This window comes from Orcinus orca, chromosome X, assembly GCF_937001465.1.
Source record: "Orcinus orca chromosome X, mOrcOrc1.1, whole genome shotgun sequence".
Lineage (NCBI taxonomy): Eukaryota > Metazoa > Chordata > Mammalia > Artiodactyla > Delphinidae > Orcinus > Orcinus orca.
Window position 1 is genome coordinate 7,601,391 of NC_064580.1, and position 25,648 is coordinate 7,627,038.

Genomic DNA, 25,648 nt, shown 5'->3' on the forward strand with positions numbered 1-25,648 from the left:
TAATAGCTTTCACACCTTTTAACAGTGGAATCTTTTCCCCTTTCCTTCCCCTCAAATGACACCTTCTGTGGAAGCAGACTGTCTGAGACGGAGCAAAGGGACGGGCTTGCCGAAGCAGGGGTGAGGGTCCCCGAGCCCTGTGTGGGTTCTCCCTTTACTCCAGCTCACCACTCCAGGACACCCTCGGGACAGAGTGAAAACAGCTGCTCTTGGTCAATCTTCATTCCTTTTCGAGGTCTCAGAGCCACCTGGGTGGAGCTGAGGTCAGGGCCCGGGTCCGTGGCCTTAAAGTTGAACTTTCGTTCTCCGACGCGCTTTGCAGTGTCTGCCGATGCGAGGCATTACAGGGTTGCGGATCCCTCTCCCTGATGGGAATCGGGGCCTGTTTTCCTCCAGGTAGCGGCCATTCCCATTGTAGATGCTGGTGCCTTGACAGGCAGCTGGCGCAGCGCCTGGCTTTACTGATGGCTGCACTTAGGCTCCGTAGCTGCTAAAAGCTGTAAGGAATTCACAACACCTAAGTACGAAGCTGGAGCTGATGTGGTTAGCATCTTACGTCGCGGCCTTAGCAGTGGTTGTGTGTCTATACTCTCTGACCATTTGATTAGCACTGATGATTAAGGAATTGAAAACATTTAGTTCAGTGCAGTAGAGTTTCATTTCTCTATGTGGGTGTCAGTGTCAGGTGACGATCCATTTGCTGTATTTCTCATTCTGGAGGAGCCAGTAGGCCTGGTTAGCAAAGGCATTGGTCATTAACTGTTACAGAGAAATCACACTTTTTTGGCCTTGGGTTTTTTGTATGGAAATGATGTAACCCTTTTCTACAGACTTCGTCAACCTATGTGGGTTGTGGTTTGTGACATTAAATGAGATGTATTGGAAAGCCTTTTATCAGAAGATGGATATCAGGAGATATTATTACATAAATGAGTCTAGATTCTCTCTGCAAGAAAAGTTGGGCCACTTCCTAGACAGATGCAGTGCTGGGAGATGGATGGCCTTTGTTCCTGCCTTGCATTAGAGACTCCTGGTTCTCCATAGAACAGCTGAAATGGAAAAACACATGGCCAGGTCATGCTGGGATGTAGGGGTGTCACCATTCAATGTGTGGGGTCCCCCAGTGCATCTGTATCCGCTCTCCAAGGAAGAGGACTCGGGACCAGGTTTCATAAATATTGTTTGTTGCAGATGGCAATCATAGCGGTGCTGTTGAGCCCTGAAGCCCTATTCCAAAGGGAGGGAATGATTTCCTGCTTGTTCTCTCATTCCAGTGGTGCTGATAGCTCAGATCAGCTCTGGTGCTGAGTTTTGCTGTGAGTTGTGACATTTGTGGCCAGGAATTTGTTAAGGATAATAAAGTACCGGAGTTGGTGCATTTTTTACTTTTTCTCCCATGAGTAAGTAGACTGAGCATTATCCTGGTAATAATAATCAGTGCAGACATTATACGCCAGGTCTCTGCTAAGTAAGCCCTTTCCTTACATTTCTCATTAAGTGGGAGGGACAGTTTTAGTGTCCTCATCTGAGGCATGAGGAAACTGAGGTTTAAAGAGGTGAAGTGTCTCGCCCAGGGTCCCACTGTAGAGCTGGAGTGTCACCTGTACTCACCAGCATGCCAGGATGCTCTTGTGAGTGGAACACAAGGGCGTTTGGGCTGGCCGTTAAGCATCTGGATTTTCGGGTTACATGGGGGAAGCAGTTTAGAGCTAGAATCTGTGTCATGGTGGATCTGGTGACTTTCCAGAGAAGGAGTTCATTCTGTTTCTGGACCAAAGTCTCTTCTTCAGCCCCGCGGGCTTCCAAGGCTTAAGACTTAGGTATGGAAGATGTGACCAAGGACGAGCTACAGGAGGCTGCCTGCTCTTTGTAGGCCGGAGCCAAGCCTAGTATCGGCCAGCGCTCTGCTTCCACCACCCAGAACCAGGCCTTGTGCGCCCCGGGGTGGGCTGGCTGGAAGGAAGGATGGATGGAAGTTAGCTTGAATGCGAAGCATGAAGGAAGGATGAATGGATGTTTGAGTAGAAGGGGAGTAGTAGATTGAGAGAGTGATAAATTAGAACCAGAATAAAAGGAAGATAGAGGAGCCATAAGAGTTTCCAACTTTTGTACAGGGTGTCCCTGTTGAAAGTTCACTACTTTTTGCTGTTTCCCATATATTCTTCTTGTACACAGATTTCATTTGTATGTTTATTTAATAGACATTTTTGACCACTAAGCCAGATGCTGGGGATAAACGAATAAGACATGATCCTGCTCTCAGAGAGGGAAATTTAAAATTTCAGGAAATTTTTAAGCCAGTGAACTCGTTGCCTGAGCATTAGTAGAGAACACGGGAACCCTGCCTGGAACGTCCTCACCTGCAGAGGATGCTCTTAGAGTAAAGGGAGCCGTCCACCAGCAGTCTCATCTGGTGTTCACCACGAACAAGGAAGGTCTTATGGGATCTTTGTTTTTCTTTGTCAAAACATTGTTTTTAACTGTTTCCCACCTTTCTCTGAAGCTTTTAAGTTTTGGGTTGTTACTGTTTAATAGAATGTTGTAATCTCGCATAGAATGACTCATGTTTCTTTTCGAACCAGGATTGATCGTAAGATGTCAAGTGCTCACACCAATTACAAACTGGATGAGGCTCAGGCTATAATGAGCGAGCTCAGGACCATCAAGAAAGCCATTTGTACGGGCGAGAAGGAGAGGCGGGATCTGATGCAAGTAAGAGGCCCGGGTGCTCTTCAGAGCCCACATCCGTCTGTCTGCCCACCTGCTTATCTCTTAACTTTATTTAATAATTAAAAAAAATATATATATATATTTACTATATATATTATATATTGTATAATCACACATATTTTAAAGACATACATGTATGTATGATATATATGTATATATGATATCTTCTGTATATGTGTGTGTACATATTTATAAATATTTAAAAATATACGTATTAGTTTCCTAGGGCTGCCATGACAAAGAACCACAAACCAGGTGGCTTAGAACAACACAAGTTTATTCTCTCCGAGTCTGGAGGACAGAAGTCTGATATCAAGGTGCGGCAGGGCCACGCTCTGTCTGAAGGCTCCAGGGGAAGCTCCTTCCTTGCCTCTTCCAGCTCCTGGGGGCTGCTGGCAGTCCTTGGTGTTCCTCGGCTTGTAGACGTATCACTCCAGTCTCTGCCTTTGTCATCACGTGGTTTCCCGTGTCTCTGTGTATGAATTTTTTCTTCTTATAAGGACACCGATCATTGGATTAGAACCTGCTCTAATCCAGCATGACCTCATGTTAACTTGATTCCATCTGCAGGCCTTCCTTCCAAATAAGCACACATTCCAGGTTCTGGGGGTTAGGACTTCAACATATCTTGTTGGGGGACACAATTAAGGCCACAACAATGGGTGATACATTTGTATTGTTAAATAATCAAAATAATTCAACGTCTGTTGTAAGAGTTGCTGTCACCCCATTCTCTCACCTCCTGTAGCTGCTTTCATTAGCTTCTTGTACACCCTTCCAGACACTTGAAAGTGTGAACACGTGGCCAGCTGCCCTCGCAGAAAGCTGGGCCTGTGCCTGCTGCCCCGCGGTAGCTTCCGCACCTAACCGTTATGCCCTGTACCTTTTCCCGTCTCTGGACTCAGAGTTCCCTCCTTCCTGGATATGGCTGCATAGTATTCCATTCTGAGGACAGACTTTTTTTCATTGTAGCTTTATATTGCGTTATTTTTTTGCCCCTTGAACTCCTGCAGTTTCTGTTATTTTTAGAAACAGCTGAGTTTTTTCAGATACCCATGCCGGGCTCCTGCTCGGTGCCAGAATGCATCTGATGCTCTCTGTTGTGGCTTTTCTTTTCGGCTCAGCACACCGAGTGAGCACCTGGTGCTGGGAGGCATTTGTCTCGATTCTGTAGCATGTAAGACACAGAAGGACATGGGAGCAAAGCTCAGACTCGTAGGCCGAGTGCAACAGGTGCGCACATGACTGCCTTGCCCGGCAGTGCTTCCTAACGTCAAGGGCGTGAGGCTGGAGTGTCCCTAGGCTGCTCGTTCAATTGCAGATTACCAGACCCTACCCCAGGTCTCCTGGATTAGACTGTCTGGGGTTGGGACCCAGAAATCTGTATTTTCAGATGCCCTGTATTTCCAGGTCATGAGAGGTAAACAGTCAGTTGTTAGATTTTCTCCGAGGCCTGGTAGCAAGGAGAACAGCGGCCGTCTGCCGAGGCCTCTGTGTGCCGCACTGGGCGAGGTGCTCTGCGGACATCACCCATGTGATCCAAGCCCAAACCCTGGCGTGAAGCAGGTGATACTTCACCCCAGGGACACGGAGGCCTCGCCCGGGACGTGGAGCTGGTGTCCCTGCCCCGTTCTTTCTGAGAGTGCAGAGCTGGCCAAGCCACCCAGTTGCCTCGAGTGGGTTCCCCACCACGGAGGCTGGAGATAGAATTTCTGGAAGAAGTTTCAGACCCCAGCATCTTCTCTGAGATGCTCCAGGGAGACGCACAGGCAATATCTTCATCTAGTAAAATCAAATAAGTTGTTTCATCTTTGTTATATGACTGTAGCAATCTTGGCCCATTCCAAGACGCCTTTGTCTAGATCCCGAGGCAGCTACCTGGGGTACACTGCGCGTGGGCATCTAGTGTCTGCAGGAATATCTGCTGAATGTGAATGCATTCACAAGTCTTTTATTTAAAAAATTTTTTTTCATGTTTTTCTCTTATTTTTTTAGATTTCTTTTTATGGGGGTATAGTTGCTTTTCACAGGTCTTTTAAAAATCTTAGAAAATCTGATTTCTCTTTAACTTTTACCCAAAAGGGTTCCCTGTACCAGAATTTATGCTTACTCTAATTTTTGGTAAACTGACATCCATATAAGATGACTTTTGACCCTGTAGCATTGTGACTGAAAAGCCAGGTTATAAGAATATGTAAATATTGTCTGGGAGCTGTTTTCACCTTCTGTGTGGTACTGAAGACCTCAAGGCGGCATTCGTCTCTGTTGGACTTATTTATTGATAGACTATTTTGGATGGAAATACTTTCCCCCCTCCCCTTTGCTCTGTTGAGGTACACTTGACAAATAAAATTGTATAAATTTAAGGTGTACGTGATGGTTTGATATACACATCTATTGTGAAATGATTACCACAATGATTACCACAATAAGTTAACACATAACTAACACAATTAGTTAACACATCCATCACGTCACACGGTTACCTTTCTTTTTACATGGTGAGGACTTTTAAGATCTACTCTCTTAGCAACTTGCAAACATGCGCTACAGTATTGCTAACTATACTCACCATGCTATGGACATGAGGTTCATGAGATCCGGGGACTTATTCCCCTTACAGCTGGGACTTGGTACCCTTTGACCAGCATCTCCCCATTTTCCCCAGCCCTCCAGCCCCTGGCAACTGCCTTTCTACTCTCTATTTTGAATTTGGCTTTTTTGGAGGGAATGCTTATTTTTTCTTTAGGAAACACAAAGGTTTAAAAAACCGTAGAAGTGGTACCACAGTTGTTCTCTATATTATTCACATGCTGCCAGGAGGACTCAGTTGCCGTCTGATTTAAATTACTACGAGTTTCATGAAAGGTGCATGTGCTGATCGACATTTCTTTTGAATCTCGTGAGAATGGAGTTGGGGCCGGCCTGCTCTCCAGTAATGAAGCTGCCGACCTGGAACAGGAAGGAAATGACCGCTGTGAAAGGGAAGAGAAGCATCGCCATCGCTGCTCAAGTCTCTTGTTTCATTCTGTTTCAGAGCCTGGCCAAGCTGACCGATGGCTTCAGGAATAGCTGTTCTCTTACCGACCCTCTGCAAGAGTTCCCTCCCAGTGCAGGCAGGCTGGGCGAGTCTTTACCTCACCAGTTCTGCGATGCTGGGTCTCAGACTGAGGTCATCGGCGAGGTACGCTCACTGGGCAGGGGGAGGAACTGAGTGTGCCCAGAGAGAAAAGGACTGCTTTCGTGTGGCCGTCACCCATTTCTTTAAATTTTCCACTTTCCCTTCAAAAACGTTTTGGCTTTTGTGCCATTAAGTTTGAAGAAAGAATATTGTTTTCCACTTCTAGCCATCTTGAAGGTTCAGGGGCCTGGGAGGCAATTGAATGGCTTATTACCTCTATCCTTGTGATTCGCATTCTTAGAAAAGGCAGAATCCTTTTGAGAGTTGAGTCTAGATGTTTCTTGGCAGACCTATGACTTTTTAGAGCATGGATCAGCTAACTTTTTCTGCCAAGGTCCAGATAATAAGTGTTTTAGGCTTTGCTGGCCATGCAGTCTCTGCCATAGCTGCTCAGCTGTGTTGTCATAGTACAGAAGCAGCCGTTGGCCATATGTGAATGGGTGGATGGGACTTGTTCCAGTAAAATTCCAATAAAACTTTATTTACAGAAAGAGGTGGTGGGCCGGATTTGGCCTTCGGGCCATAGTTTGCTGAGCTCTGGCTTAGGCCAGTGATTTTTCAGAGGCTTTGTGGCTGTGTCACTCTTGGCTTATACTTTGATGCTATTTCTTATTCTTCTAAGAGAATGTCAGGAAATTGAATTGAATTGAAATTAATTTTGTTTGGGACTTGGAAGAATTTCATAATGCCCCTTTTGATAATTAGTAAAGCCTGGAGTTAGCCACAAAAACAAAATTGGCAACCATTATTTGAAGCAGGGTGGTGAATACTTAAAGACACTACTGTTGTAATGGCATTGAGTGACGTTTACATTTATTTGTTAGAAATGGAAAAACAGTTTGGATGGCTTCTTTTTCTTAGGGCTTACTAAGTAAAGATGAAATATCAATGGAATGCAGAATGCCTTCCTAAAATTAAATAAATAAAAAGAAACAAAAAGAAAGGAAAACCATTGACTAAAAAACTCTGGATTTTAAATAATTAGCTGATATTTTAAAATGTCGACAAATAGTGCCTCTTTCAGGGGAGTATAATATAGGAAATAATGCCTCTGTGTCTTGGATGTCCTGAACTGCCCTATTTGCTGTGTTCCCCTCATTGTTCTCAAAAGTACACTTGGACATTTTTTGACTAGGTATCTTGGTTTAAAACAGAGAAGAATCTGTAAGTCAAAAATGTCTGGCATTTTTGCCTAAAGATTTTGGCATGAGAGAAGGAAAAAAGTATGATACTTATTGAATTCCATGAATAATTCATTGCTGCTCAACATAAGGTTAGAATTAGAATTTTTAGAGACTCTTAACTAGTTTGAGAGCAACAGGTAAGATCGAAGGTTCTGTAATGATTTAGCTAAGACTTTCTAAAAATGTCAGGTGGAGAGTGGCTGGTTATACAGCTATAATAACTTCAGCAGTAAATTATCATTGTTTATGAGTTTACTGGGGCTGGCCCTGGCAGCTTCATGGCTGTTACCTCAATTTACGTAGTGGTTTCCATCTTCTTTTGACAAATGAGGGGGTCAAGGTGCCAGGTTACCTAAGGTCATGTAGCCAGGGAGAGGCAGGTCTGGGTTTGAATCAATGTCTCTGATCCCTAAACCTCTGTGTTTTCTACTACATCATGTTATAGAAAAATATATCAAAAGGCTATAACTGCATTAGTTAGCTATTGCTGCATAACAAAACATCCCCAACCTAGCATTTTAAAACAGCACACTTTTATTATCTCACATTTATACTGTGGATCAGGAAACTGGTCTGTGTCCTCTGCTTCAGGGGCACTCAAGAAACTGCAGTCAAGGTGTCAGCCAGGGTTGCAGCCTCATGGGAAGGCTTGACTGGGAAGGGTCCACTTTCAGGCTTACATGATTGTTGGCAGGATTCAGTTTCTCACAGGTTATTGGACTGAGGGCTTCTGTTCCTTACCATATAGACCTCTCTAGCACGGCAGCTTGCTTTGTCACAGTGTGGAAGCCAAGAGAGTCTCCAGCAGGAAGGAAGTCACAGTCTTTTGTAATCTAATCACAGAAATGACTTCCCATCATCTTTGTTGTATTCTTTTGGTTAGAATCAAGTCATGGGTCTAGCCCACTCTCAAAGGGGAGGGATTTCACATGGGATGAATCCCAGGAGGTGAAGGCCATTGGGGGCCGTTTTAGACGTCTGCCTACCTCATGTAGTTATCACTTTGAGTTAGTTTTGTGGGATGGGCATTAATGTAATCAAACATGCTTTTGGAGCCCACGGCTTTGCAAGCACAGATTTGTAAGCAGTACAAGCCTAATGTTGGAATTTAGCAGTTGGGGTACATGTTGTAGGGCTATGTAGGATCCATGAAGCAGGAACCTGTTGGATCCGTTTGGCTGTAGGCTTTTTTTTTTTTAATTAAAATGTCCATTTCATTCTCACAGAAGAGTGCAAAATCAGAGCTTAGAGGTTCATAAATAGCATTGAGAAGATGTTTAAGAAATGACATTTATTTGTCTTGATGATGAGTCGGCTTTAGGGGTCTCTAATGAACAAGGTGACAAGGTGACAAGTAGCTCATATCCAGTGTAGAGAGTTTCTGCAGATGCGGTGCTGCAGCCTAAATGCATTTACATTGAGGACACTGTGGAGAGAGGCCTTGGGTGAGGCTTCTGAAATGTGTAAAATCGTGACACATCTCATTGGCGAATGCTTATAGTCTCGTATAAGGCATTTCTTCTTGCCATTCAAGGCGATAAAGATATAAGGAAATTCCCCATTGACCTGTCTCAAAACTCGTATCAGTGAATTCATTGCCAGTCATACAAGTAGAATATTTCCAAATATTTGTCGACACAAGGTCATTTAAAAAAATAAAGACTTAGTAGTGGACGTAAGGTATGGCCGAGTAAGGTCAGATCTACAGATGGAGCCGATTTATTGAAACTAGAGTCGTGTATTTCCAGGAATGAAGGAAGAAGTAACCAAGGTGAGCTGCAGGTGCCTCTCATGCAGGTCTTGTTTGTTTTGTTTGGGAATTTGTTGGCTTCAGTGTAATTGGTATGAAAATATTTAGGTGCAACTAGTGATCGCATCAGAGCTCCTCATTTCAACTCTTGACTCCTGAGGCGAGGCGGCCAGTCCCAGGCTTTTCCGTGCCTTCCTTCCGTCCTTTCACCTTTGATTCTTTAACGGGCTGCATGGCAGTCGAAGGAGTCCCGTAGCCAACACCTCACACAGCTAGTCCGTCTTCTTCGGATCTTGTGACTTTTTAGGAGAACACCATTGTTTTGTGTTGATTGAGGAGTGAGAGCATAGACTACACTAGGCGGGATGATTTTTTTTTGCTTTTCTATCAACTTTGAGGAATTCCCTATTTCTTTTAAAACTTAATTTGTTGTTGTTGCTTGGAATCACACAATAGATGAATATACTTCCACTGGTTTAAAAAAAAAAAACCCACCAGTGTTGGGACAGCAAAAGTGTTCCCAGCCCCACTCGCAACCTCCACTGACCAGAGGTGGCGGCTGTAATTTGGTGTGTTTCCTTCCAGACCTTTGCAAAATGGAAATTGGAAGGCGAATTAAAATATTCTTCATTGTTGCTGGAAGTTTAAGTGAATTTTCTATTTTGAAAATATGTTTTTAATGTGTCTCCCCCATTTTCTTTCTTTCTTCTGTTCCACAAAGTTCGTCTTTGATGATAAAACAAGGCTCGTGGACCGAGTCAGGCTTAACTGGCAGTATGAGGAAGCCAGAAAGAGGTAAGAAGCTCCTTTTTCAAATCCTGCCTCCTGCTTACTTCCTTTCTCCTGTGGAAAGTGGTTTCGCGGAGTTCCAGCGTGTGATTTATCCACTTCTTATCAGAAAGCAGTGTCTGATAGAGTACAGAATTAAGGTTCTTCATTTATGCGTAGCTTCTGAATACATGTGACAAAATTTCATGTGCATTAAAATGTGAAACTCTCAATATTGCAATCAGTTATGAAGACGGGATTTAATAAAAACAGAGACTTTTCCGGCTCTCCTTATCCTCTCAGGTAGTTCAGAACCCCCTCCCTGCCTTCCGACTGAGCATCAGTCCCTCAGACCAGCTTAAGCAAACCTGGTTTTTGAATATGTGGCTGCTTATTCCATAGGTTAACAGAAAAAGCCACGTATCTTGGGTTGACAGTTTAGAAAGGATTAGGTCAACGGGTGATAGCGGTACCTAATCTGCATCATTTTGATGGAGAGAATTGAAGCTCAGTCGCTTCTGTTGACCTGTGTTGTCCATCACCCGCCTTCTGAAAATTGGGACTTGACCTTGTGTGTGCATTTTCAAAATGTGTCTTTCCCTCCCTCCCTCCCTCCCTCCCTCCCGGTCTCAGCCAGGGTTCATGGGCAGCACTGCCAGGTGGGCTGCCGGCCTCGCAGGCACAGTGTCTTTAGCCTGTCACCTTTCTCCCCATGTGCACCGTGTTCAGTATTCTGACCCTGCCCTAGCTTTCATGTTCTTTTTTTAGGGACTTTCTCTCTTTTGTGCCTTCTGGAAAGAGTCTTAAAACCAAATTATTTCAAAATATGTGCTTCGGAAAGCTGTGAAGCCTATCTTTTTCAAAAAGTTTTGTTTTTTTTTATTCTTCTTAAAAAATATGGAACGCTTCACGAAAACCTTTCTTTAGTCACATATGAACTGCTGTCTGGGGGCGCGGGGAGGAGGAGCGAATGTCACGCAGGGGGCGGGCAGGGGGAGGGCGTGGTTCTGGAAGCGAAATAGGCGGGCCGCCCAGTATGGTGTATCATTCAGGGATGTCTGGAAATCCGCTTTGTTACCTTTTTAGCAAATGTAAAAATAGCAACAGAAGCAGATCATCTGACTGCCTGCTGAAGGGCCGGCTTGAGGTGCTGCGGCCTCTGCCCAAAGCACCTCTGCCCGGTCCTCCCGGCTCTTGCTCTTCATGATGTCCTTGATGCGCTCAAGGCGGGCACTGCACTTCCACGCAGACCGCTTCCCTCGGCGCCTGCTTCCCCGGCCTCACGCATCCCTTCTCAGGAGCTCGCTGGCTGGCGTTTGTCAGCCGCTCTTGTCTCTCCTCAATATTCCTCGGCTCCTTCCTGCATGTTTCTGCTGCACTGTGTGGGTATCGGAATTTGCTGTGTTGTATTAAACTACAGAAAATTGACGGTTGCTACACTTGACATAATCGTTACTGTTCTGCTGTGACATTTACCAACCACAGCAAGTGATTTCTTTGTTTTCCAGAGATGATGTCGGTACAGAGTGAGTAACTTTTTAAATATCGAAATAATACATTTGGGCTGAAAGTCCATTATTTAAGAAAATTATGCAGGGGAGGACACTGCACTTCATCAGTATCTTCTAAATGGAAGGAGTATTTCAAGGTCACCAGAACCTTGTTAGGAAATGCGATGCAGCTGCAGAGGAGAGTCCTGTCCCCAGCGCTTCAACCTTTGTGGGACAGTAGGGGCTTCTCAGAAACGCCTTTCTGGGCTGCGTTGGCCGCATTTAGAAATCAGAGATGCGTTGTAAAGACGTCCTGGGGTCCTGGGTTGGCTGACACAAGCACTGCCTTGTTCTTTTCCCACTAGCACAATGGTTCCCAATTGTGGGGCGGGGAATGGGGGAGGGGTGCGACGGCCCAACTTCACACCCGGCCCCCGGTGGACTTCTGGCCATGTCTAGAGACGTTGTTAGTTGTCACAGCTCTGGGGTGGGTGCTCCTGGCACCTAGTGGGTAGAGACCAGGGATGCTGCTCAGCATACTGCAGCGCACAGGACGGCCCCCAAAAGAGAGTCGTCCAGACGTCACTGGTGCTGAGGCCGAGGGCCCCTGCCCTGTGCTGGAGGATTGTGCCGTCTTAGTCGGGCAGATCTGTATGGGTGACCCCAGGAGCTTCACACACATCCCGCAGCAGTGGGCACAGAAGCTGCTGCAAGGCTGGGAGATTATACTTCTGCCCAGCACCTGCCCTGTTCCAGGTATTGCAAAGAAATTCTGTGGTTTATGTGATGTCATAAAGACATATGGTCTTTGGGACTTCCCTGGCGGTCCAGTGGTTAAGACTCCATGCTTCCAATGCAGGGGGCCCGGGTTCAGTCCCTAGTCAGGGAACTAACATCCCACATGCCGTGCAGCTCGACCAAAAAAAAAAAAAAAAAAAAATATATATATATATATATATATATATATATAGTCTTTAACCTGTTTGGGAGATAAACTCCCCCACAGCTAACAGAAATATGTGAGGGTGCCAGTGGTTCTGCCTGGGGATACCCCAGGCGGTATCTGGGGTGTGTGTGTGTGTGTGAGCACACACAGTACATATATGTTAGACACACAGGGTTCAGAAACATGCACATATATGCTTGTACATCTGTGTACACATAAATAATACATGAATACATTGTTTTTGTCAAAGATGCAATCACTGGAGACCTCCCATCTTATCCTCCTCTCTAATCCTACCTCTCACCGTTAATGATTTGCTATGAAACCTTCCAGTTTTTACCTAAACATTGAAATAAATGAAGCTCAATATAGTTAAATACAGTATATGATGCATAGCTTTCACAATGGTTAGAGCCATCCTCTACGGATGGACATCTAGATGATTCCAGTTTTTCCTTTTCACAAATGGTGCACATCTGTTTATAGTCCCCAGCCTTGCAGAGATGGCTGTTTCCTTCGACAGATACATAGCAAGGAAACGTATGGGTCTAAAGACATGTCCATTCAAAGTTCGGATAGATACCAGTGAATCGTCTTCCAAAGTAACTTACACACTTTACACTGCCACCAATGGCAGTTGAGAGCCCTGATTTCTGTATCTCCTCCTCATCGTTAAATACCACGATTCTTTGTAAATTTTTCTGGAGTGATGGGCATAGATGTTCTGTCGCTTGTCACGTGCTTTTTCCCTGTTGAGAATGGTGCACTTTTGCACTCATGGTACAGTTGAGCATAATTTTGTGTGACTTTTGGTTAGTTAAATTGCCAGGTCTGAATTTTTTTTCAGACAAGTGCTCCTTTCAAAACATGTTAGATCCCATCATCCACTAAGGGGTGGGGGTGGGTTTTGCACCCGCCCCCCCCACCCCGGGGGGATGTTTTTGGTTCTCATGACTGGAGAGAGGGTATTGCTGGCATCCCGGGCGGGAGCCCAAGGACGCTGCTAAACAACCCACAATGCGCCGGACGGTCCCCACAGCAAAGATGTGGTGGCCCAGAGTTTCTTTTTGCCTTCGAGAAACCTTACTCTTGAGCTTCTTATCTTGCTCCGAAATCCCTACTGTGTGTGGACATCAAGGGCTCAGGTCTTCCACGGACTCAGGGCGTTAGCCTCGTCCAGCCACGTTGGCCCCCCTGCATGCCAGGCCTCACACCGTCCAGGCGCGTTCCTGATTTAGTGCTTGGAGTTGGCAGAATAATGCTGCCCCAGATGGCCTAATCCCCAAACCTGTGACTCTGTGCCTTCCATGGCAGAAGGAACTTTGCACATGGCCTCAAGCTAGAGATCTCGAGATGGGGAGATGACCCTGGATTATCTAGAGAGGCTCAGTGTAATCACAAGGGTCCCTATAAGAGGGAGAAGCAGAGAAGGAGATGTGAGGGTGGCAGGGCCTCGAGCCAAGGTGGGCAGCCCTTGGAAACAGCTGCTAAATGGCTTCTTCCCGAAGCCTCCAGAGGATCCCAGCCCTGCTTGCCCAGTTTTGACTTCTGACATCTGGAACTGCAAGGTAATCACGTGTGTGTTGTTTTAAGCCACCACGTTTGTGGTAATTTGTTACAGAAACAAGAGGAAACTAATACAGTGCCCTCTGCCCTCCCTCGCTGTTTCCTCTGCCTGCAATGGAATGCTTGGCCTCAAATGGTCACGTGGCCTCTGCTCTCCTTCTGGTCACTGTGTCAGAGACACTTCTCTGATGATCCTGAATAAAGCTGCACTCCCATCCCCACCCCCATCGCCCTGATTCTCCCAGCAAATGTAATCACCCAACCTGTTCTGTACTTATGTGTTTGCTTTTTTATCGTCTGTCTTTCCCTGCGAGAATGGGAAGCCCGTGAGGGGCAGGGGTTTTTGTCTATTTAGGTCATTGCTATAATTCCAGCAGCTGAGTACCTGGTGAATATTTATTGAATGAGTAAACGGGGTCTGCTTTGGTCACGCTTGCTCTTTGGCCTTCACCCCTGCGAGTGGGCGAGTGGACAGAGTCCTGGGGCCCAGTCAGCTCCGGGCCAACTGCTGTGTTCCTGGCTCCCTTCCCCAAGGCCCTTGTCCTGGTGTGAGCCATGGGATATTTCCCCTTAACTTAAGAGGAGAAAGGGCATCTAGACATGCATGTCTTTAGGGATCTGACGGAGGCAGGGCACAGTCACCTCATACATCATCATTCCAAGCTCGACTTACACTTCCTGGGCCTTCATGGTCATTGGAAAGGGCTTGTGGTCTTGGAACCCCCTGTGATGCGTCCTGTTCTTAGGTGTTGGAGAAAATGGCATTGGAGCTGGGCCCTGAGGGATGCTGGAATTCCGGCTGCCCATACGTTGAGGAAGGGCTTTCTCAGTCCAGGGGGAGCAGGGATCAGGGCGAAAAGTTGTATAATGGCAAATTTCTTAGGGGTCAGGGAAGAACGGCCCCTGAGAGAGTTCTCTGGGGCTCGCTTTATGGTCGACCACTTAGAAGATGGATCTCAATTTTTGATAATCAGTTCGGTGCTTTCATTGTACCTTCTCCTGCTTAAAAACATCCTTGAAGGGGCTTCCCTGGTGGCGCAGTGGTTGAGAGTCCGCCTGCCGATGCAGGGGACACGGGTTCGTGCCCCAGTCCGGGAGGATCCCACATGCCGCGGAGCGGCTAGGCCCGTGAGCCATGGCCGCTGAGCCTGCGCGTCCAGAGCCTGTGCTCCGCAACGGGAGAGGCCACAACAGTGAGAGCCCCATGTACCGCAAAAAAACCCAAACAACAACAACAACAACAACAACAACAAACATCCTTGAAGCGTTCTTGTTGTTGCCAAGTCGTTGATTACAGCACCCTGTGTTTGGCAGTCTGGATCTGGTCCCCTGATGTGGTGGCAGTGCCTGGCTCCAGTCCCCGTGGGGTAATCATATTTGGCCTCCAGTCACTGAAATTGCTTACAGTTAAGGCTTGACTGGAAGGTGAGTGAGTTCCCGACTTGTAACCTACTCAGCTGTGGTCCTACAAGTGCCAGCCACATCTTGCAAGACGCTAGACTCAATACCCCTTGTAGTGTGGTCAGGACAACCCTATGATCCCCGCTCCTGGTATACATGTGACAGTTAGGGAGGGTCATGGTCATCAGGTGTCAGGAACATAGCCACCCAGCACCAGGTCAGGGATTTTATTCCAGTTGCCTTTTCTGTGTGTTTTTTCAGATTGCCTCTAAATGAGACGCATGATTAGAACAGCGTAGACTTGGGAAGGGAGCAACAGCAAGCAGGTCTTTGCCAAGAACTAAATCTAGAACCAACGTTAATGTTCCAAAACCTGAGTAATGAGGACCACAGTCAGAGCACAGTGGCTTTGAGTTTCTGTCCAGGGACTCTCCACGTGGCCACCTCCATGACAAGCATCATTGGAGAAGGGTGTCCCACATACAGGAAGGCATCAGGCCCCCCCCGTTCACCCACCAGTGCGTGGAAGAGAAGGCATCACTTCTAATGGCAGTGTTAGCGCAGAAAAACGCATCCTTCCCTTCTCTCCCACTCCAAGGCTTTCATTATTTTAGTGCCACGTTCAGTGTTCTGTCTTTTCCTTCTGCTGCCCCACCCTTAGATGTCAATCTCCCAGCTCCCATTTCTGAAATCATTCCATCCTGCGAAGTTTAGCTTTCCTACCCTCTGCAAAAGCTCCTGGGCTTTGCCACTTCTAAGTGGAGAGAAGTTGACGCACTTATGTATTTCCTTGTATATCTAGATTCGAGATTGTTTCTCAGAGTTGGGAAATCGTCAAAATGCAGTAAATGTTCTGGACAATGAGGGTTTCACGTACATTCAGATTTAAAGGAAGTTTATGGAAGTGGAACTTACAATTCCAAGCAGTGGTGTGATTTCTAGAGAATTCTCTAGACCAGACCGCCACTATCATGGTGACTAGTTTTGTGTTTTCAACTCTAGGTCATGTGAAATGTACCCAAACAACTGCTTATTCCTTTCCCTTTAGGAACATGGCTTTGGATTCCCAAGGCAGACCTTATGATAGGAATATTTTCACATTATTGGTTAAAAATTTGAGAATTTTTCAAAGCCAGTTTGGAGGAGCTAGTGTTCTTGAAGCAATCCTGATGACTCAGATGGCTCCTTATTTTTAGTTTATTTATTTATTTATTTTGCGGTACGCGGGCCTCTCACTGTTGTGGCCTCTCCCGCTGTGGAGCACAGGCTCCGGACGCGCAGGCTCAGCGGCCATGGCTCACGGGCCCAGCCGCTCTGCGGCATGTGGGATCCTCCCGGACCGGGGCACGAACCCGTGTCCCCTGCATCGGTAGGCGGACTGTCAACCACTGCGCCACCAGGGAAGCCTGGCTCCTTATTTTTAACCTAAGAGCACTTGTTCCAGAAAGTGGAACTGTACAGTGCACAAACTAGCTGTTTCCATAGAAACACTCGCGGTCCTGATAGGAACAAAACATTAGGCCCGTCCGGTTTCTCCGTGTCTCAGTGTTTGTTGCCAGGACGGGCCCTGCTGTTCCTCAGTTGTCGCTGGTGTAGTATTAGGGTTCCAGCTGAATTTGATCAGTCCGTTGGATTTTCCCTTCATTTCTCTAATGACTGTGTGTTTGGGTTTGGGGCACGGCTGTGAGAAACAAATGAACGCACCTTCTCCATTCAGGCCAAGAGAAAGAAGCCTGGAGACGATCTGCTTTTCACTTAAAGAACTCACTCTCTGAAGATCTGTTCGTTCAGAGGGGACAAGATGTGAGGGCAGGGAGGGATGTTGGGGTATTCGTAGGCCCTTCTTATGCCACACTTCTAGATTCAGACTCCGTGAATCTCCAGTGTAGGATAAAGAGTTGAGCCGAATGGACACTGGTTTATTGATATTTAGTTCGGTGAGCTGAAGTGATTTCACCATCCATCTGACTCAGACCTCAGCTGAGACTTTGTTGAACTTTTGCTTTTCATTTGAATGGATATTTGCAAAAAAGAAAACTAAGGAGAGGAAACATAAAGGTATCAAATCTGTAGCTGTAATTGACATCTGAAGGCACGAGGTTCCAAGCTGGGACCATGTCCTGGAACATGGCATTGGGATCCACCACGTCCCATCACGACCAGTCAGGGCCATGGCTTGCCTGGAGTTCCATTTCTATTCCAGAAAGCAGCAGTATTTTAGGAACATGCGAATTTATATTGTAGGTCACAGAATTTAGGTATAAATTCAAATACCTGGGGGTTACTCTGGATATGTAAAATATGCCTCAAAACTGTGTAATATTAAAAGTGCATTTTCTTCTTCGAAAAAGAAGTCATATCTAAGATTTCCATGTGAACTGTAAGGGTCCAAGCAGTTTCTGTGGCATAAATGCAGGTTTCCATTCGTGGTTTAATGGTGCCTGGGTTGCAAAAGAAAAGGTGTTTGGGCAAAAATAGTAAGGGAAAAATGATTCATATTTGGCTTCTGTCTACATTAGGCCTGTTCAGGGGGATGGAATTTAGAAATCACACAATAAATATGAGACCAAAATGCTTGATTGAGGACTTGCTTTCATTTCTTCACTATCCTGAGCACAGGGACAGGTGTTTTAAAGCCTTTAAAGACATTTGTGAGAGGATATATATATATATATATATATATATATATATATATATATATATATATATATGTATGTATGTATATAGGCCATAAAAGGGATTACCTATCAAAAATAAGAATCAGTAAAGAATACAGCTGACTCGCAGGGAAAAAAAAAAACCCTTGCCAGTTTTAAATTGATCTCGGTTCTCTTTATTATTTTTTAAAATTTATTTACTTTTTTTTTCTTTTAATTGGAGTAAAATTGCTTTACAATGTTGTGTTAGTTTCTGCTGTACAGTGAAGTGAATCAGCTATATGGATACCTATATCCCCTCCCTCTTGGACCTCCCTCCCACTCCCACCAATCCCACCCATCTAGGTCGTCACAGAGCACCGAGCTGAGCTCCCTGCGCTATACAGCAGGTTCCCACTAGCTATATTTTACACATGGTAGTGTATTTATGCCAAACCTAATCTCCCAATTCGTGCCACCCTCCCCTTCTCCCACTGTGTGCACATGTCTATTCTCTACGTCTACGTCTCTATTTCTGCCCTACAGATAGTTACATCTGTACCATTTTTCTAGATTCCACATATATGTGTTAATATACAATATTTCTTTTTCTCTTTTTGGCTTACTTCACTCTGTATGACAGACTCTAGATCCATCCACATCTCTACAAATGACCCAATTTCATTCCTTTTAATGGCTGAGTAATTGATCTCGGTTCTCTTTATAAATGAACTTGGGGAGTTCCCTGGCGGTCCATCTCTTAAGCATCCAGTGGTTATGACTTGCCGCTCTCACTGCCGTGGCCCTGGGCTCGGTCCGTGGTCAGGGAACTAAGATCCCGCAAGCCGTGCAGCATGGCCAAAAAAAAAAGAACTTGGAAAAGATTATTTTATTTTTACAAACTGTAATCGTGACCTTGCTTTGTTTCCATGTATTTAATTTTCCTGAAAAGGTATTTCAGAAGACAGCCTTTCTGGAAATGGTTTTTCCTGTATTACCCAGAATTGGACTGATGGCGCTTGCAGGAGTGGGGTTCCAACTTGTACTATGCATCAGCTGTTGGGCGTGGGTGTAGAAGGAAGGGACATCGTAACTGTACATCTGTATGTGGTCTGAGACGGAAGGTCTGTTCCCTCCAGTAACCCTAACACACGAAGGGTCCGCCTTGCAGGTGGCTCGTTTCCCAGCCAGCAGCACGGTAGACAGGGCTTATTGTTTCAAAGGTAAAGCCATCCCATCTGTTCCTTGGCAACCGTACTAGGAACCGCTGAAGGAATCCTTTTAGAGCTTTTGGCTCCCAGTACAGATAGACAGACAGACAGACACGTGCTTCTCTCAACCTGGCTGAGAGCATGACCCAAATGTCTGCCTCCGGAGTGTGGATCTAGAGAAAGAAACTGCACTTTCCAATATATGCCAGTATCCTTCTAGATTCTTAGGTACCTCTGAGATGAGTATGCAGTCATTCACGTTGTTGTAAAATTTAATTATTAAAAGAGCACTGTTCTTAAGCACAGTGTGCTTGCCTAGTACTCAGTACAGCCCAAACAACTTTTCCAGATGGGTTACATGAAGTCAGCTTCATCCAGGTTGTCTCTGCTGTAGAAGTCATCCCTCACCATGTGTCCTGACATACTTTTCTTGTGAGCTCTGGAAAGTTACAGTACACTGTTTAATTCTGGCCACTGTACTATTTCTTTTATGCGCACAGTGGGCAGACCTTTTGAAATTTGCCCTTTGCTTCTCCTCCCTCTCATAATTCAGTTTTTTCCTTATTCTTTTTTCTGATATTACTTGAGATTACTGGAAAGAATAGGATTATCTAGGACTGGATCTCCAGCCACCCTCAGCAACTTGAATCCCTGTGAAATGGCAGCTAACCTGGAGCTGGCCAACTCAAATGGAATCTTGATTTCCTTACATGTAAACTTCAGAAAACTCAAAAGGAGTGCTTTGAAAAATATGTCTGCCTGTAGTACGAGAATTATTAGTATATATTACCAGGTAATGCTGCTAACTTTACTTGTGCTCAGATAGGCTTTCCTGCGGATCAGATACATTGAAATGAAAAATTATGAGGACCCAGTGCATTTGCTCACTGTACATCTCTTTTATATTTATTCCTTACCTTTGACTTGGCTTGATCTACTGTAGAATGTTCCAGAAATTTCATTGGGTCTGATGTCTGATTTGGCGCTAATTTATGAGTCTGCTTGGAGTGTTTCCTTGGGCTTCAGTTATATGCCTGCCATAAATTTTAATTACACTAATTAGACAGAGGTGGATGCCTAAGCCCAGTTGGATTCCTAACCCTGTTCAGCTGCATCTGTCATTAGTTTTTTCAGTGACATGATTTGGCACCATTTTCCAACACATTTTCAGAAAATTAGTTTTAAGTTAGAAAAGAACTTGCCTAATAAAGCTACTGACATTCAGCTATTTTCTTTACCTTCTTGGGGAGCTGGGCTTGAGTAAAATGTGTGCATTTAAACTATAACTTGTATATTCTTTCCTCTTCATGCCTGTGGGTTATCCGATTGGTTTGGTACTTGAAGAAGGAGTCTTGCCCAGTCCTGCAGCCAGGCTGACTAGTCCCGTGCTTATGTCTAGTTCAGGAAGAGCGTGGATTGGTGCAGGGATGGCCGACAGCCCTTAACACGTGGACCAATGCCAGCTGACTGGCATTATCTGCAGGAAGCACAGTGTTGAGGAGGATTCTGAAGTCTGGACCCAGCAGGAAGGATGCCAGCTTTGATCAGTGACATGTGCCCTGGGCACGGGACAGTGCAGTCTCAGAAGCACTCTTGCCATTCCTGTTTTAGTGAGGATAGTCCCATCCGTGCCTAATGCAAGCCTCTAAGAGCTCCAAGGCCAATTAGCATCCTCCAGACCAGGCTGGGCTGCCTGAAAGCAGAGGGTGTCAAACAAGCATCAAAAACTCCTAGAGGGCTTGTCAAAACCCAGGTTGCCCAACCCCAATCCACAGAGTGTGGCATTCAGCAGGTCTGGGGTGGGGCCTGAGGTTTGCATTTGTAACAAGCTCCTAGGTGATGCTGAGGCTGCCAGTCAGGGACCCCACTTTGAGAACCGCTGCCTTAGAGGCTAGAGGGCTATGTGCACCTGCCACTTAGCTGTCCTCACAGCTCTCTGTCACCTCAGAGAAGTCTTTGGATTTTGGTTTTGGGCCCGTGTGCCAATCTCTGTCCTCCACAGCGCTGGGTTCTGGTCAGGTCTGGAGTTCCTTGTTTCTGCCCGGAAATAGCCCTCATCCTTAGCCATATGTAAACTTAAAGGGCTTAAAACATTCTACTCCTGGTATGAAAGGATGCTCTGAAAACACAAGTCACATCTCTTTCACTTACTCTGCATTCAGCACCACCTCAGGACACCAGTCTGTCTGCCAAGCGGGCACGCGGACACTTAGGCACATGGGGAGTGACGAGAGCCATAGTTTTACACCTTGAGGATGGTCGTGCTGACACAGTGCAGCTGACCGGTTTGTATCCACCCAGATTACCCCACACCACATCCACTCTCACCAGGGCTGAGTCCCATTCTTTCATATCCTTGCTGGCGTGTTTATTCTCCGTTTCATGCATGTAGCTTTTGTTGAGTATCTGCCCTCTGCCAGGCGTTTTGAATTTCATGCGTGGTCAAGGCCTCTGGCACGATACAGAATCCTGTGATGGGCGCATTTCTCTCCTGGGATTTTCTTAAGGCGGGCTCAGCAGTTAGGCATGGCAGAGAAGGCAGGAGGCCAGAAGCATCTCTCATGTGTGCAGCACGGTGTTTAGCTACTGCAGAGGGAGGGGCACAGAGAGAAATGAGCCGGCTCCATCCCGCTCCAGAACAGTACACAGAGGAAACAGCACCGTGCACGTGGGCGAGTTGGGGTCTGCCAGCCTTTTGGTCAGTTCTTTGAAACAAACATGATATGGTTACTGTCATCCTGAATCTCATAGGCTGGGGCATATGTCGCAAAGGACTTACACATCATTTTTGTTACACCTCATTTCCAGATCCTTTATTTTTGTCGTGTGAGGTTTTACTCAGTGCAATCATTCCCATATTTATCGGACTGAGTTTCTAGAATCCGTGTGATGGTGCTGAGGATGTGTGAAGACGATGTTTTTTCATGAAGCTCATGGATTTTTCTGTGTCCCTGTCTCGCAGAGTCTCAAGTATCCAGAGGCAGCTGGCCCAGTTTGAGAGCGAGTCCTGGCCGGGCATGGCCGAGGCCGACAGGGACCGGCTGCAGCTCATCAAGGAGAAGGAGGCCCTGCTTCAGGAGCTGCAGCTCATCATCCAGCAGAGGAGGCCGGCAGAGGACGTGGCCCGGCTGGAGGAGGAGCGGCGGCGCCTGGAGGAGGAGATCCAGTGCTCCCGGGCCACATCCGTGCAGGGTGCCACGGAAAGGTGGGCTGGCTGGGCTGGCGGGGCTGGCTTCCGGCGGAGGGGCAGCTGGCAAAGCCGAAGCCTTGTTACTCAGGCAGCTACGGCCTGGCGGAAGGTGGAGGGAGCCGGTGCCTGCCGTCCGCAGGGGGTGCCCAGGGCTCGGAGGCTCCTGGTCCCTATTACAAGTGGGAGGTGGTCGAGAACCGGATAGAGTAAGGAAGACCGGGGAACCCACCACTTAGACCCCGCCCACTCCCGCTGCAGGTACCGGGTGCACCCGGCCCCTGTGTTTCCAGGACAGCGCCCAGGACAGGTGTCGGGTCTCCAGCCAACAGGGGGCCGGAGGCAGGTGGTGGTCGGCTCCGTGACCACGGAGGAACCTCGTTCCTGACATCAGCAGCATCTCCGTTTCCGCAGTCTACCTCTTAATCTCCCACTTTGATTTCTCGCCAGCAAAGCCTGCCCTTTTGGCAGCAGGAAGTCTCCGCTCTCTCGCGTGTCTTTCTGAACGTGCATCTCTTCAGTTGGTCTTGGGGCTCTTTCCCAGAGTGGGACACGTGAAGCCAGCACAGAGTCCTTTGTCCTCTGTTGCTCGCCCTTTCATTGTGTGCCCTGTCTCCTGGTTTGCGTTTGCTGTGTGTGATCACGGATTGCGTGGAAGGCTGGGTCTGCTTTCCACGTTGCACAGCTGTCAGAAGTTTGGGGATATTTGCTGAGCTTTGGAGAGCCCACCGCCCATTTGATAACATACTGGCTCCTTAAAATTCACTGTATTACCAGGATCATAAGCTGTATCTCTGTGAGCATTCTCTAGGTAGAGTTTAATAGTCACCTGAATTATTTGGTCAGTACAGATGCCCTTATAACGATTATTTCATCGAATGTTAGGACTGTCCTCTGTTTTTGCTGGGGGTTGTCTCTGCTTGGATATTCGTTGTTAATTGATAGACAGGTCTGCGTTGTGTCCTGAGGGGCTAATGTCAGCGCTGGAGGGAAGCAATGGTGATTGGGGAGTCCAGTGCATAGGAATGGGCAGAGAGCATGTTAGTTTGCCTGACGTGGTGGCGTGCCCTTGTCACCTCGCTCAAAATAAACCCAGAGCAACGGGACTATGAAATGGAAGTTTCATCTGTGCTCTTGTGCTTTTGTATCGTTTCAGCTTAACATCACCTTCCGTTCTCCCCATGCTGTTCTCTTGTGTATGTTTCAGGTCAGAGGGCCTGGGAGTTCTGGTTGGTTTTCTCTTAAGGGGCGAGGATTCAGTCCCACGAACACCACATGTCCACCACATGTACCAGGACCCCACACCCATGTACCCTTGAGTGTTTCTGCCCTCACCATGTGGAAATCCAGAGTGCAGGAGTGCTGTGGTCCCAGGGCACAAATCCATGGAACCCCACAGAACTGGTTTTACCCTGATGCCTGGGTTCAGGGCCTGGGTCACCCAAGCTCGTTCACCTGACGGGGTCTCTTGTGGAACCAGCCTGGGAGCTGCATCCTGGGGCGCAGGGCCCTCAGCTGGGACTGAATTGGCCCCAGGTGTCTCCTGAATCTGGCACTACACAGCCTTGGGCAAGGAGGGCCGTGCACAGGTGCTAATAAGCACCTTTCCGGCCAGGTGATGGGGCCAAGTGCCCCGTGAGTGTTCCCTTGGCGGTGACGTTCTGGGCCTAGCGGATGCGGGCCCGTTTCTCCCTGCCGCCTGGGGCCCAGAGGCAGGGGGCTTTCCCTGGGATCAGGCTGAGGGCGTTAGAAGAGACCCGGTCTGGGAGGAGGGAGCCAGGCAGAAAGGTATGGAGGTACGCGTCTCAGGGCTGACGTGTGCCAGCTGTTTGGCCAGGCCCAGTCTTTGCCCGTCTTGGTTTCAGTGGCATCATTGTCAGATGGAAAGTTTGAGCCAGATTAGTGAGTATTGCTGGGGATTGGGGGGATGTAAGTTTTTTCCTCTTTCAAAGGAAAGAGCAGTTGTTTTGTAGGGCGCCTACTTGGCCATATGGTGAACTGCCATCATTTTGAATTGTAAGCGAGAACTGTTTTGTTCTAGGAGTGAACATATTCATTTGTACATTCACTTAATAACTATTTGTCGAGTGCCTATCCATGTTGGGCTCTATTCTAGGCAGTGGGCGTAGCGCTGTGGGAAAAAATTTCATTTTAGAAAATAATAAAGTTGAAAAAAGTAGTTAGAAAACTACCTCCAACACTGTGGCAGTTGTTTTTTTATTTTATTTGTGTTTAATCTTTTAATTCTGTAGATTTGAGAACTGCACGTAGTTTTGCCTGGAAGGGGGCTTAGCATGAGGGAACCTGATTTGTTCCAAGGAATTCCAGTAGATTACTGCATGCTGTACATTTGTATCCATATTCTAGTCTAGTCTCCCATCCATCTGTTCATCCACCCACACCCATCCTCCCACACACCTCAGCCACCCATCCGTATGCCCATCTGCCTGTCTGCTATCTGTCCATCCAATCCACCTGTTCACCTATCCGTCTGCCCGTCCCTCCTCCCACCCCTGCATCCGTCAGTCCATCCAGCCACCCACCCATTGATTTATCCATCCGTCTTTCCACCCATCCATCCACGCATGCATGCATCCATCCATCCACCCACCCATGCATTCATCCGCCTATCCACCCATGTGCTGAACTTCTACAGTGTATCAGGCACTGTTCAGGCAGCCAGTGGGACATTTTTAAGCAAGACAAAAACAGTCTGTTATCTTGGTGTTTATGATCTTGGATGTGCTTTTTTAGAATTTAGTCATTGACACCTCAATCAGTTTGGGGGAATTTACAGTTGAATTTCTTGTTAGGAAAATATACTTGGCGTCTTTGAAATTCACCAGTGGACTCTTTTCGTACCTACAGGATTCTACTTCAGGAAAAAAGAAACTGTCTCCTGATGCAGCTGGAAGAAGCTACCCGTCTAACGTCCTATCTCCAGTCCCAGTTACAAAGGTGGGTAACTTGTTATCATCTTATAACGACGTGGCCGTGAACTTCACAGTTCCCTTTGGCTTGGTTTTCTCTCCTAGAACTTGGAACCTGCAGTGGTTGTAAACACTGGACAGGAAAGTGTGGATACACGATATTTTTAAGAGGAGCTACTCATATATGATCCAAGGAATACGAGGAGAACCAAGAGTGACTTGAGAATAATGAATCATTTATCGAAGGATTTTGTCACTCACAGCATCAGGACTGTATATGTCCATCTACATAGATGCACACATACGCGTTTAATTATTTCCTTTTAAGATATTCATTTTAATTAGGCATGAATATCTTTACAATCCGATTTGGATGCTCAGTAAGAGCTCCAGTTTTCAAGCACTTACCGTATCGTGAAGTGTAGTGTTAAGGGCTTTCTGTGTATTACTTTCTCAGTTCTCCCCCTCACAGCGCCTTGAGGCAGGAACCGCTATCATCCCAGCGCAGGGTGAGAAGGTGGGAGGCTGGGAAAGGGCAAAGCCCTTGACCAAATCAAATGCATTCAGCTAGTCTTGAGTGTGAGCTGGAACTTGAACTCGAGCAAGAGCCCTTGACGTTAACTACTGCTCTCGACTGACATTCAAAGAAACAAAGGAAATATTTACGA

At 46.6% G+C, this 25,648-nt stretch overlaps 1 protein-coding gene across 7 annotated transcripts in view; it reads left to right on the forward strand.

Annotated features, from left to right (window-relative positions):
* The window catches only part of WWC3 (WWC family member 3), a 122,371-nt gene that overhangs the window by 68,775 nt on the left and 27,948 nt on the right, over positions 1–25,648 (forward strand). For all 7 annotated transcript variants that reach the window (XM_012531488.3, XM_033420214.2, XM_033420217.2 and 4 more), the window contains 5 exons: positions 2,583–2,712; positions 5,768–5,914; positions 9,567–9,640; positions 21,826–22,068; positions 24,919–25,008. In XM_012531488.3, the coding sequence (XP_012386942.2) occupies positions 2,583–2,712; positions 5,768–5,914; positions 9,567–9,640; positions 21,826–22,068; positions 24,919–25,008 (684 nt within the window). The remainder of the gene's footprint in view (positions 1–2,582; positions 2,713–5,767; positions 5,915–9,566; positions 9,641–21,825; positions 22,069–24,918; positions 25,009–25,648) is intronic.